The following is a 12172-nucleotide window of genomic DNA, read 5'->3' as shown; positions in this document are numbered from 1 at the left end:
AAATATGGGATGTACCCTCAGAGAACCCACATTTCAGGGAATTTTCTTGTGTTTGAGGCTTAGAGGATCATGAAAAACTACAGTATAGTTTTAGAGACATATTTTAAAGGCTGTTTGGGGTTTTCTCTGAATTTTTTTTAATTGGTTTGAAATTGAGCCATAAAGGAAAACTAGATTATAACTCACCTAAGCAACTTAAGGTAAATTTGTTTTATTGTTCTTGTTGTTTTCAGATAAATATGCTGACTTCATTGAAGCCAATCGTAAAGAAGATCCTCTAGATCGTCTGAAAACATTAAAAAGACTAGTAGGTATTATTTTATATTTTTGGAGGTACAGCTAAAATTCAGCTTTTAAATCCGTCATGAAAATAATATGTTTCAGATTCACGATTTGCCTGAACATCATTATGAAACACTCAAGTTTCTTTCAGCTCATCTCAAGACGGTGGCGGAAAATTCAGAAAAAAATAAGGTATGTAAAACACATGAAGAGGTATACTTTCAATGGCTTTGGTTGAAACGATATACTTTATTACTTCATTACAAGTAGTAAAAAACAGGGTTATAATTCCACAAAAGCTCTAAAACATATCTTATTAGCTGACCAACCTTCTAAAGATCACTAAGTAGGATATCCCAAAATATCAGTTGTCACCATTTTTGAAAGGCAAATTTTAAAATAAATTTCCTTTTGTATTTATCCAGCAAGAAAAATGAAAGAGTGAGAAATTTCACTTCTATTATTTTTCAACTGTATATCAGTATTTTGAATAGGCAACATGTCCATGATACAGTAGTCAAAATCCACCAAGTATACAGTGAAAAATAACAATTTCCTGTTTTGTTTAGTTTAAGCAGGTAAGACCTTTTTTTTTTTGGTTTTAACAGCCCCACATTACCTTTATCAAACATACCAAAATTTGTTATTCCTTAATAGTATTATCTAATACTTGGTTCTTATTCAATTTTTCCTGACTGAATTGAATCAATGTCTTTTTGTAGCTGTTTTAACTCAGAATCCAAACAAGGTCCACACACTGTGTTTGGTTGATCTTTATAGTCTTCAATTTTCAACATTTTCATCAGTGATTGGTGATGACAGCCTAAATCCATTCTATCCTTGGAGGTTGCAAAATGCAATTTTTTTGACTCAATATTTTCTGACTTAAAATTCTCACAAGAGTCATTTTGGTTTCTGAAAAAGAAGGAAAAAGAATAATACAATGCCACGAATACTGCTGTCACTCTCTTCTCTTAGAGGTGATGCCTGCTTAAAGTAGAGGAAAATATATCTACCCAGGTCGGTTTAGCAGCTCTGCATGTTCTGGAAAATAATTGCTCACCACTGTAGTTGAGGCTGGATTATGAGAACAGTGTCCACCCCTATGCCTGCATGTTGAGAAGTTGACAAACAGTGTTTTAATTTCCTTTAGATGTTTAATTTCCTCAGTAGTGACAGATCTATAAAAAAAGATTAAAAAAAAGAAAAGGAGAGAGAGAAAGGGAAAGAAAAAAAAGGAAAAGAAGGCCTCTGTCAATCTGTTGTACTGTTTCCAGAAGTTCCTAGAGTAGGATCCAAAAGGTTCTCAATATAGTTAAAGCTGAAATATTTTCTAATTATTTCAGCATTTCCCAAGTATATTACATTATTCACCAGCTTTGCTGGATATTAGGAAGAGTTGCTGGGAAAATAATCTTTGATGGTCTACTTAGTTAAGAAAGTACTTAAACCAAATTTAACGAGTTTCTTATTGCAGAATTTTTTAGAATCTTTAATATATTAACTAACATTATGAATCTTGAAGAAGTGGCTAAGGCATTTGATTTCCCAGACTTATTTGACTGTACTTTATGGAATATCTTTCAAAAAATACAGAATTCGTTTTAAGTAATTAGTGAATAAATAAACTGTGAACTACTTATCTTATTAGTTTTATGTAAGAGCCAGCTGAAACTGTATACCTACATAATACATACCACAGCTTACACATTAATCATGCATGTTTTCATTAGTCTAAAAATTTAAGTGAAATGAGAGTAGATAAAAATCTAGTAAAAATTTTAATTAAGATCTTTGAGATGGACTTTGTGTTACCATCACAGGTGTAGGAATAAGGTGACTACATCTTCTAGAGGGAGAACAGGAAACGTGCCTTGTATACCCACTTTAAGTAAATCCTTCCTGCAGCCATATTTTCTTTCCATTAAGTCAACTGTCTAGGAAATACACACTTCAGTCACAATTTCTCCTTATATCTGTGCAGTAGACACAGTATAAAAATGCAAGCATTATGGCAGTTAACATATTAGATGAAAAGCAGTAGCTTCATAATGGGAGACCTATGGGTTTTCTACTCCATACTACACCTAAAAGGTGTGTGTGTACACATGGGTATGTGCATATGCCTCTCACAAAAAAGTATAGTAGTTTGGTTGCTTAAACCAGTTTGACTTTTTGAGCTCAGTGAATTTTTTTACCTGCTGATGTGAGTCCTAAGTTCAAAATATCACACCAGACACACCAGATATAACAAAGGAAAAACAAAAGATCCATCTTTGATAATCGTATAATTAAACAAGGAATACAAAATATGGAAATAAATGTGCAAACATATATGCATGTATATTGAGGCATTCAGATCAGTACAAAAATAAGCAAAGAACTTTGGAATTTCTGGCTGAAGTTAAAATTGGTCAAAAAAGAAAATTTCCAGACATTAGGTTTTTACATATTAGTGATTGTGATTAGAGCAAATTTGGAAAAATTTTTCTTTAAGTACTTTTTCCATATATAATTCTTTTATGAGTTTTTTTTTCAATTTTAATATTTTTTTCAGTTAATCCAGCTCTTGTAATACTAATTTTGAACCAATCAATCACTTTCAATCAGAGACTTCCTGGGAAAAATGAATACCAATCAAGCGTTATATGTTGTCATTAAAACAGTAAAAAGAAGTTATGCAGAAATGAGCTTATGAAAATTCTAACTAGGAAGCATTATTTTTTTTAACCCATGTCAGTCAACTGTTCTTTTAATTTTTTTTTATCAAAAAAACCTCTCAGGAATAAAATGTGAAACATGCAGTGGGAATGTAAGCCTGCTTTTGTAAGAAAAATTCTTATATTTTTCAGTATCATCTTTGTTTCAGATGGAACCACGAAACCTGGCAATAGTTTTTGGTCCAACTCTTGTGAGGACGTCTGAGGATAACATGACCCACATGGTCACTCACATGCCAGACCAGTACAAGATAGTAGAGACGCTGATCCAGCACGTAAGTTCAGGCTTCATCTAACCAAGAAAATCCTCTCTCTTCAGCAGCTGGTATTTGGTAGGACAGAATTTGGTTGTAATTTCTTTTTTTCTTAAGAAAAGTACCTTTTTTTCTATACCATCCTTCAAAACACAGATATATTTATGGGGTTAATTTCTCTTCTCACCCTTTTTATTTTAAATTTTAGCATGACTGGTTTTTCACAGAAGAAGGTGCCGAAGAGCCTCTTGTAAGTATCATCCACAAGCATTTGTACTGTTATTTTCATTTGGGACACAGACCCTGATGCTACCACAATGTCAACTTCCTGCTTTGTATGCTATTGTCCGCTTTGCACCCCGGAAGCAGGTCTATAGCTCCTCAGTTTCTGATCTGATGAAAATAAAGTACAATGTTCATTTTGCGGTTAATTATATGTAAACAGTGTAAAAGATGAAGCACATGTGCTCTACTCAGTAAATGTGTTTTTTACTAAATGTTGTTTGAATTTTAAAGAAAGTATCTTTGAAGAGATGATGAAGAGATCTTTGTTTATTAACCATAGACAACAGTGCAGGAGGAAAACACAGTAGACTCCCAGCCTGTGCCAAACATAGATCACTTACTCACCAACATTGGAAGGACAGGAGTCTCCCCTGGAGATGTATCAGGTAACTTGCCCGGGCAGTATCGGTCACTAGGTTAAAAGCTAAATTCTTATAACATGAAAGAGCAAATCAGTCATAAGTAACAATTCACTATGACTTTTTCCTTTTCTTCTTTTTGTTTTCCTTTCTACTAATAAAAAACTTAATCTTCCTTTTCTGACTGATCTCAGTTATCTTCCAGTGACTATAATGCCATTGGCAGTGCATGGAGTTGTAATGCTTGTCAGAATGGAAATATGAGGGAAATGAGCATGCAAACCACTGTTTTGTTCTTTTTTTTTTTTTTTAATTCACAGTTTCCATGTAATAGTCATCACAAGGTAAAACAGATCCATGCTACTGAATATGTGGTTGCTGTGATGGCAGAAAGAATGATCTAGATTGTACTTAGTTCTGGTTCTTGAGCTAGATGTTCTGTTTCAAAGCAGCAAGTTATATATGTTGAATGGCTAATGGGCACCATTTTCATAAATACAGTAAATTACTTGTCACTATAGATGTCATAGTAAAAGTCAATCTCTGACCTTTTCTTCTGTTTTCTCTTGCCACCCTAATGTTTGGTTAAGTATTAGTTCTTCCAGACTCATGTGATGAAAATTTTCTCCTGCCAAACTGTTGCACTAATCTAGCATGTTGAAATGTTCTCCCTTTGTCTTTAGTTCTTGTTTTAGTCCTAAAGGGTTTTTTCAGCTCTCACTGACACAGGCAAATCTATACTGATGTTGAACAGGCGAAGTGGGAGGAGTCTATCACACGGTAATGTCGCTAGTGGATTCTGTGGTGTCCCTGATGGACAGCTGGAACTGTAGGAAGAAGGGTTGCTGTCCACATTGTAGCTGCCTTGTCTGCAGAAGCCCCCGATTCTTGTAAATGCAAACAGAGTTGATCTGTGGTGTACATTTTCTCATAAGATTATTGTAAACAGATCAATACTACTTTCTTAAAAGTTTTTCTGCTGTTTCTTGTTATTTCTGAAGCAGACCGTGAGGAGAAATAGCATGGTATGGTCTACCAGTTCTTAAAGTCATAAAGCATTTAGCCATGTGTTAAAAGGGGCGTGGCACGGGGCTCAGCTCATTAATTTTGGAAATCAATTTCCCTAAAGTTAAAAGATAAAATTTCAAAATTGGTATTATTCTGAATTCTGCTAGCCCCTTCCTACCCTCTTTGTAATTGTATAATCTGAGTTTTTGCCAGACAGTAAAATTATGGTCTTCATTTTTCCATTTCCATAATAGCATTTGTTAATAGATAATTACAAAACTGGTAGCAGTTTAACCAAACCAGTGAAAAGGATCCCTGACTGCACAGATATGAAGCCGGGGTCTAAAGCACAAAGATCAGCATTATTTACTATAAAATCAAAATGACCTGGAAGCAGGGTGATCCTAATGCATCCATATGCATATAGTCTCTGCTTATAAAATTTAAAATTGACAGTCTGACAAAAATCAACTTGAAATACACCAAGTGTGAGTGTCTCAATTTGTAGCTAGGGCAGCCAACAATCTCAGAAGTTCTACATTGTGTATCACTTTCAGATACAGGATGTGGTACATAGTACAAATTCTTTAAAAGGTTTCCAAGCTTCTTTATTGCTAGATGTGGTATTTAGAAAATTTAACAAACACTTAGTATTTCTGTTTTTGCTTAGTACAGGGCTCCTTTGCCATTCCTATCATTAAGCTGATTCTGCCTACAATTCACAGCATCCTTTCATGGCGGTGGCTTTCTGTGGTGCAGCTTGCATCTTTGTGAGCTCTGACTACCCACTGTGTTCTATCGTTTTGAGTTTTGCTTTCCCATTTTGTTCTGTGCCTGTCTTTTCTGTAAGTTTTGCACTGTTTGTTGGCAGCAGTAAAGACTGACAAATACTGACCATGTCTTTTTTTAACTCCCCGCAGACTCAGCTACTAGTGACTCAACAAAATCTAAGGTAAATTTGTTTCATACAATTTTGAAGCATTTTAAGGGGAATTGCCTCTTGGCTCATAGTTAGAATTAGTATAAAAATGCAGCCATTTGTGGTGACCCAGCAAAGTCTTATAAAGGGAAATGTTCTTAAAATAAAATATGGTAGAAGAATACTTGATCATGTGTTGGAATGTTGGATTTCTTTCAATGTATGTAGTTTAGCACAATACAAAGACCTAGGCTTTGTTCTCATTCTTAAATGTGGAATTTTTCTAATGTCTACAGAAGTAAAGAGGATAGTAAAATGAGCCCTCATGCCCCCATCATCTGTCCTCAGCAATTAACACATGGCCAAGTTCATTTCATCTGCCCTTTACCCGCTTTCCTCCTCCCAGAACTATTTTGAAGCAAACCCCAAACATCACATTTCCTCATGCTCATCTGTAAATATTTCCATAGTAATATAGATTTTGTTACTACTATACTTTTTATGAAAATGTTCTTGTGTTCTTTCCAGCAAAAGCACTTTGTTTTCATCATATTTTTTATATAATTTGTGTTCCCTTGACACCACCACCAAATTACACAACTTTTTGAGTTGTTTTTAGAAAATGCTTATAGTTCTGAAAAAGTTTTTTATTGATTCAGTTTGCTTAAACTTTGTTCTGTTGAGATCATTGCAACTAGAATTATCCATAAATCTCTTAAAGCATTGTTCTATTTAGAAATGAGACATGAATTTTACACCTCATGTTTAAATATCATAATGAAATTGTGTGTGATTAAATTTAATTCTTGTGGAAATTTTGTAAAATAATTTAATCATATCATAGCATCCACTCTCACTTATGTTGTGATTCTTACTGTTTTTTTGCCTCAACTTTTTATTTGGAAAATTTTTAGGCCTACAGAAAAGTTACTGGGATAATAGCACTTAAACCTGTTTGCCAAAGATTTATCAGTTAGTAAACTTTGATCTATATGATTTTTTTCTGGATCACATGAGAGTTGCTTATAGACATGGTGACACTTTTCCCCTAAGTCTCCCGTCATGTACCTCCTGAGAACAATGGCATTCTCATATGTAATCCCAGTGTAATTATCATGCTCAGGTAGTTAACATGAGGACAACACACTATTAGTTCTTATGTACCGTTTTTACGTAAATTTCCCCAATTGTCCCAGTAATGTTTGTTTTTATTTTCCTATACAAGATGCAATCAAGGATCACTCCTTGCATTTTATTTCCATGTCTCTTTAGACTTCTTTAATCTAAAAGTTTGCTGTCTTTTTTTACCAGAAGATAAGATTTTAAATGTCAGACCTGTTGAAATTCCCTCCTTCCTTCTTACTGGACGCATATTTCCTAACCTGTTGTTGTAGCAGTCTCTTCATCTTAATTACAGTGGTCTTTGTACCAGGCCTATATAGAACAGATATCCAAATGGTACAACTTGTTTTTAATAACTTTTCAATTGTAATATAAGTAAAGTCATTTGCTCTAACTTGTATACGATTATAGAATTTTAAAGGGAACCCTAGGAAATCTTAAAGCTAATGTCTAATTTCTTCTCATTAAAATAAACAATGAAATTGAGATGTTTAAAGGTGAATTCCCTGCTCAGTGTCATACACAGCCCACCAGAGGAGCAGTGCCAGGTCACTTAATTCAGAACCCAGACATATATATCATACATTATCTCCTACAGTTGTAAACAGGTGTCAAAAGTGAATAACCACTAGAAATGTACTGGGTAATTATATAATCCTTCCTACTATAAAAAAAAGTTCTACTAATCTGTGATTTCATTTTGATGGATCCTTCTTAATACAGCCACCTAAATCCTTACTTTATTTTTTAAGACTTCAGCATAGTAGTCTTAGCTTGTCTGTAAGGTTTTTATGACAGCAGAGAAATATACTTTCTGCTTCAGTTACTCAGTCTTCTTCCTGCCTGCCTGCTTGTCTTAAATGGTAAGACAACAAGTGTTTATTGACCCCTACCACAACCATTTACTTAGCATTTTGAAACAATTAATTAAATCGTTGTCATCAAGAACCTGTTACACATAGTTAGCAAGGCCAGTAGCCTGCCCTACAGCTGTACCAATTACGGTGCTCTACAGTGTTTCTATGATAAGGATGGAAGATCTTTAATCAATCTTAACATTATTTGAATTTTCTGATCTTCGTTGTTACCTTGAGATAAATGAAGACATTACCAACCGATTTTCCTAGGGCCAAGTCTGAAGATACAGCCTGGCTGAACTCATGGAAGACCAGAGTTCTGTTATCTTAATGAGCTTAACTGATGTAACATATGTATCATGGTATCTGTAATTAGAAAACTCTAGTCAGGCATAAAATTTTAGTAACCTTTGTCAGAATGTATATTCAACTGTGTTGGTAGAGTCGCTTAAACCTGTTTTCCAGAAGAAAGAACATGAAGGCTGTCCAAGCATTGCAGAAGCAGGAAAAGTCAGTAGATACAGGGAAAGTCACAGGAGCAGGAGAGGTAGATGGCACTAGGCACAGAATATTTCCCCTGGGAGATAGATGGACATAAGCTGTGACTTGCTGACTTGCTGCATAAATTGCACCTGGCAAGAAATGGGACTAGTTAAATATAGATAAAAATTTATCTTTGGTACAAGTTAAAAGGAGTTATAAAAAACTACACTGCCAGTGTGCCTAGAGCTTCAGTAAAGTTAATTCAGGAAGGAATATTTGGGGGAAAACCTTTTCAGCAGATGAACTCAGTAAAGTTCTAATGTTCAAAGTGTGTTTTCTCTGATTGTCTCTCAGGGTTCTTGGGGATCTGGAAAAGATCAGTATAGCAGGGAACTGCTTGTATCCTCCATCTTTGCAGCCGCTAGCCGCAAGAGGAAAAAGCCAAAAGAAAAAGCGCAGCCTAGCAGCTCAGAAGATGAACTGGACAGTGTATTTTTCAAGAAAGAAAATGCAGAGCAGTGTCCCAATGATATTAAAGAGTCCAAAAAAGAGAGTGAGACACAAGGCAGAAAACAGAGGGTCATCATCTCCAAAGAAAATAATGCTAAGAAAGACACCAGCACAACAAAAGATGAGACGATGTCGCTCCTAAGAGAGAGCGAGCCCCCCGAGGATCCCTCAGCCCCACACGGTTCGAAGCACGACAAGTCACCCACCCCGAGCTGTCGCTTCACGGCCCTGAAAGAGAGCCCCAAGCCCGGCCTGGCGCAGAAGGCCTCCCATCTTGAGGAGACGGGGTCTGGCTCTGGCACTTGGCTTGTCGGCACTTCCTCCCAACCTTCTCTGGCAAGGTTTTCCACCAAGAAATCCAGCAGCCCCGAAACCAGGCCCGCCGAGTTCCCGGCCCCAGCCAATCCCTCCGCCACGAGCCCGCCCGGCCTGGACGCCAGCCGCCTGAGCCCCGAGGTGCAGTCGGTCGCGGAAAGCAGGGGGGACGAGGCCGACGACGAGCGGAGCGAGCTGGTCAGTGAAGGGCGGCACGTGGAAACGGACAGTGAGAGCGACTTCCCGGTGTTCCCCGCAGCCACGACCTCGGAGAGGCCCTTTCGAGGGAAGCTCCAAGAGGCCGCGGGCAAGACGGGCCGGAGGAACTCGGAGGGAAGCGATCTGAGCTGCACCGAGGGGAGTTTGACCCCCAGCTCTGACAGCCGCCGGCAGCTCTTCAGTTCGCACAAGCTCATTGAGTGTGACACGCTGTCCAGGAAGAAATCGGGGAGATTCAAGTCAGACAGCGGAAGTCTGGGTGAGGCCAAAAACGAGAAAGAAACACCCGCGGTAACTAAAGTGTTTGATGTGATGAAAAAAGGAAAATCAACAGGGAGTTTACTGACACCAACCAGAGGTGAGTCTGAAAAACAGGAACCCACTTGGAAAACGAAAATAGCAGATCGGTTAAAACTGAGAACCAGAGCACCAGCAGATGACATGTTTGGGGTAGGCCACCAAAAGGCAAGTGCCGAGACCGCTAAGAGGAAGAACATCAAACGCAGACACACGCTGGGAGGCCACAGGGATGCGACTGAAATCAGTGTTCTGAACTTCTGGAAAGCGCAGGAGCAGAGTGGAGAGAGAGAATCGGAACTTTCTGCTGTGCATCGGCTAAAGCCCAAATGCTCGGCCCAGGACCTCTCCATCTCAGACTGGCTCGCCAGGGAGCGCTTGCGCACCAGCGCGTCGGACCTCAGCCGCCGCGAGTCGGGAGACCCGCCACCGGACAGCGCCTGCACCTTAGAAGTCGCCGCGGGGGACGCGCCTGTGGCTCCGCAGTCCGAGGCAGGCGGCCCTCCCAGTTCCTTGGCTTCAGGCAGCAGGCCCCTTCTTTCCTTGCCACCACACACAGCCACCTGACCAGATAAATGGAGGCAGCTTCCAGAACATGAGCCAGATGCTAGTGCTGCAGCCAAGGCCCAACCTTATACACTGTCTGAAACCGCAGGCAGGAAGGCACAGTTTCATCCCTGTCTGTCTTTAAACTGGGGGGATGCCCACCAGAGCAAATAAAAAGCTACTGTTACACGGTCCAGTAACTGTAAATATTTTCTTCTACCAGAATTGTTATTATGCAGCCTTCATTTGGGCTGGTTTCATCATTTTGCACTGTGAAATAACTTTACAGTGCATTACTACAGCCAGAAGAACATATATATATATATATATGAAGAACATATATATATATGTATATATATATATATGTATATTTAAAAATATATTGAATAGTTGTATACAAATGGACAAGGTATTTGTTGCAACTTACTACATAGTGTATACCCAAGATTACTGATGGAAATGGCTGGCATTAGTATGCGGCAAATTTGTTCATTTGGTTTCATCACTAACAAAAGTGCCTCATCATAAAAATACATTTGGTTTTTAGGGTGCCATATTGTTAAAGTTAGATTACTTACATCGAATAAACGAATGTGTTTTATTGGTAACAAGTTTCATTACATTTACCAGTTTTAACACAGGTGGATACAGAACTTCCATTCATTAGTCATTCCAGGTGGATCTCTGAGTTTTATATTCAAACTTTTAATACAGTCTTTGAGTTTTGTGTGACTTGAATTTTTAATCTTTCTGTAAAATACGTAACTTAAATGAACATATTATATGTGTATCTTTTCTTCAGATACCAAATTTGATATAAATGTTGTAACATAGGTGTGTAGATAGTGACCTGGATGGAACTGGCTTCTTTATCGAGAATATAATTCTGCATGAGGAATTAATGAATCCAAACCTGTGTCATGCCTGTGTGCATACCCAATTAAACACTGGAAATAAAAATTGTTTTGGTGAACTTTGCATGGCTTGAAACTTATTCTAGTGTATGTTTAAAATTCATCCATTTATAACTGCCTTAATTGTCCTGACTTTAAAAAATATATTCTATGTCTCCTCTTTGCTGTGGCTGCAAGGGTCTCTTGTAAATGTTTTCATTGTCCTAAGCTTGCTTCTATATACAGATAATATTTAATTTTTCTAGCTAAGATAATATATGTTTTTCCTTTCTTGGAGATAATGAGTGAAAGAACATGCATTTGGGAGTCAAAATAACTATGTACTTCCTAGCTATGTAAACTTGGACAAACTCTTTAACTTCTCTAAATTTATTCCTTGTATAAACAGCAACAATAATAATATCTATTATAAGAATTATTCATTTAAGTGAGATACTATTCCACATACTGTCTGTCACACTACTTGCAAAATATATCAAAGCTATTCTTATAAATAGGGGATACTTAAAAATTTCAGAATGTTAACACTAAGAGGGACTTAAAAATCATCAAATCCAGTGATTTGGGGTCCACCCTGTCAAACCCAATATTCTTTCTACAAAAGATTTGTAACTTCTCCTTTACTATTCTGAAATGAAATTCATAGATTTTATCTGTGCAACATCTACATATATAACTTTATTTAATACGTATCTATAATTTTATAGTAAAAAATAAAAAGCGTAATAAAATCATATTTCAATATCTGAAATGGTCAAATATTTGCACCAATACATAGTCACTAACTGCAAGAACTTCATGTACTGTGAGTCATTTTGCCATTGGTGATGTGATTTCCTTAAATCATGTTTGATCCTTGGTAAAGTTCTGAACAAAATAGAGTACAGTTTTTCCTTAGTTTACATAATAGGTGCTTTCCTAGAAGAGTCAGTGTATTTATTAAAATCAAAAATACTTTTTATATGTAAAATAGAAGTTAGGTTCAAGGCACAAGTAATTATATTTCATTTCTGCTTTTACATTTGTTTTCTTCTATTAAGATCTTCTGATACTTGCTTCAGTCATGATTTTCAGCTTTTTTC

The 12172-nt window shown here is 36.9% G+C and overlaps 1 protein-coding gene across 1 annotated transcript in view; it reads left to right on the top strand.

Annotated features, from left to right (window-relative positions):
- The window catches only part of ARHGAP21 (Rho GTPase activating protein 21), a 136803-nt gene extending 125654 nt beyond the window's left edge, over nt 1-11149 (top strand). Inside the window, 9 exon segments of the mRNA XM_057498287.1 lie at nt 234-307; nt 385-474; nt 3152-3277; nt 3465-3506; nt 3822-3927; nt 5829-5860; nt 8644-10185; nt 10187-10229; nt 10232-11149. Of these exon segments, the coding sequence (XP_057354270.1) occupies nt 234-307; nt 385-474; nt 3152-3277; nt 3465-3506; nt 3822-3927; nt 5829-5860; nt 8644-10185; nt 10187-10229; nt 10232-10350 (2174 nt within the window). The 3' untranslated portion in view covers nt 10351-11149.
- Nucleotides 11150-12172: the final 1023 nt, after the last annotated feature.

Source organism: Manis pentadactyla, chromosome 3 (assembly GCF_030020395.1).
Source record: "Manis pentadactyla isolate mManPen7 chromosome 3, mManPen7.hap1, whole genome shotgun sequence".
Classification (NCBI taxonomy): Eukaryota; Metazoa; Chordata; class Mammalia; order Pholidota; family Manidae; genus Manis; species Manis pentadactyla.
The sequence above is the reverse complement of the archived record's forward strand: the minus strand, read 5'-3'. Positions and strand labels throughout refer to the sequence as shown.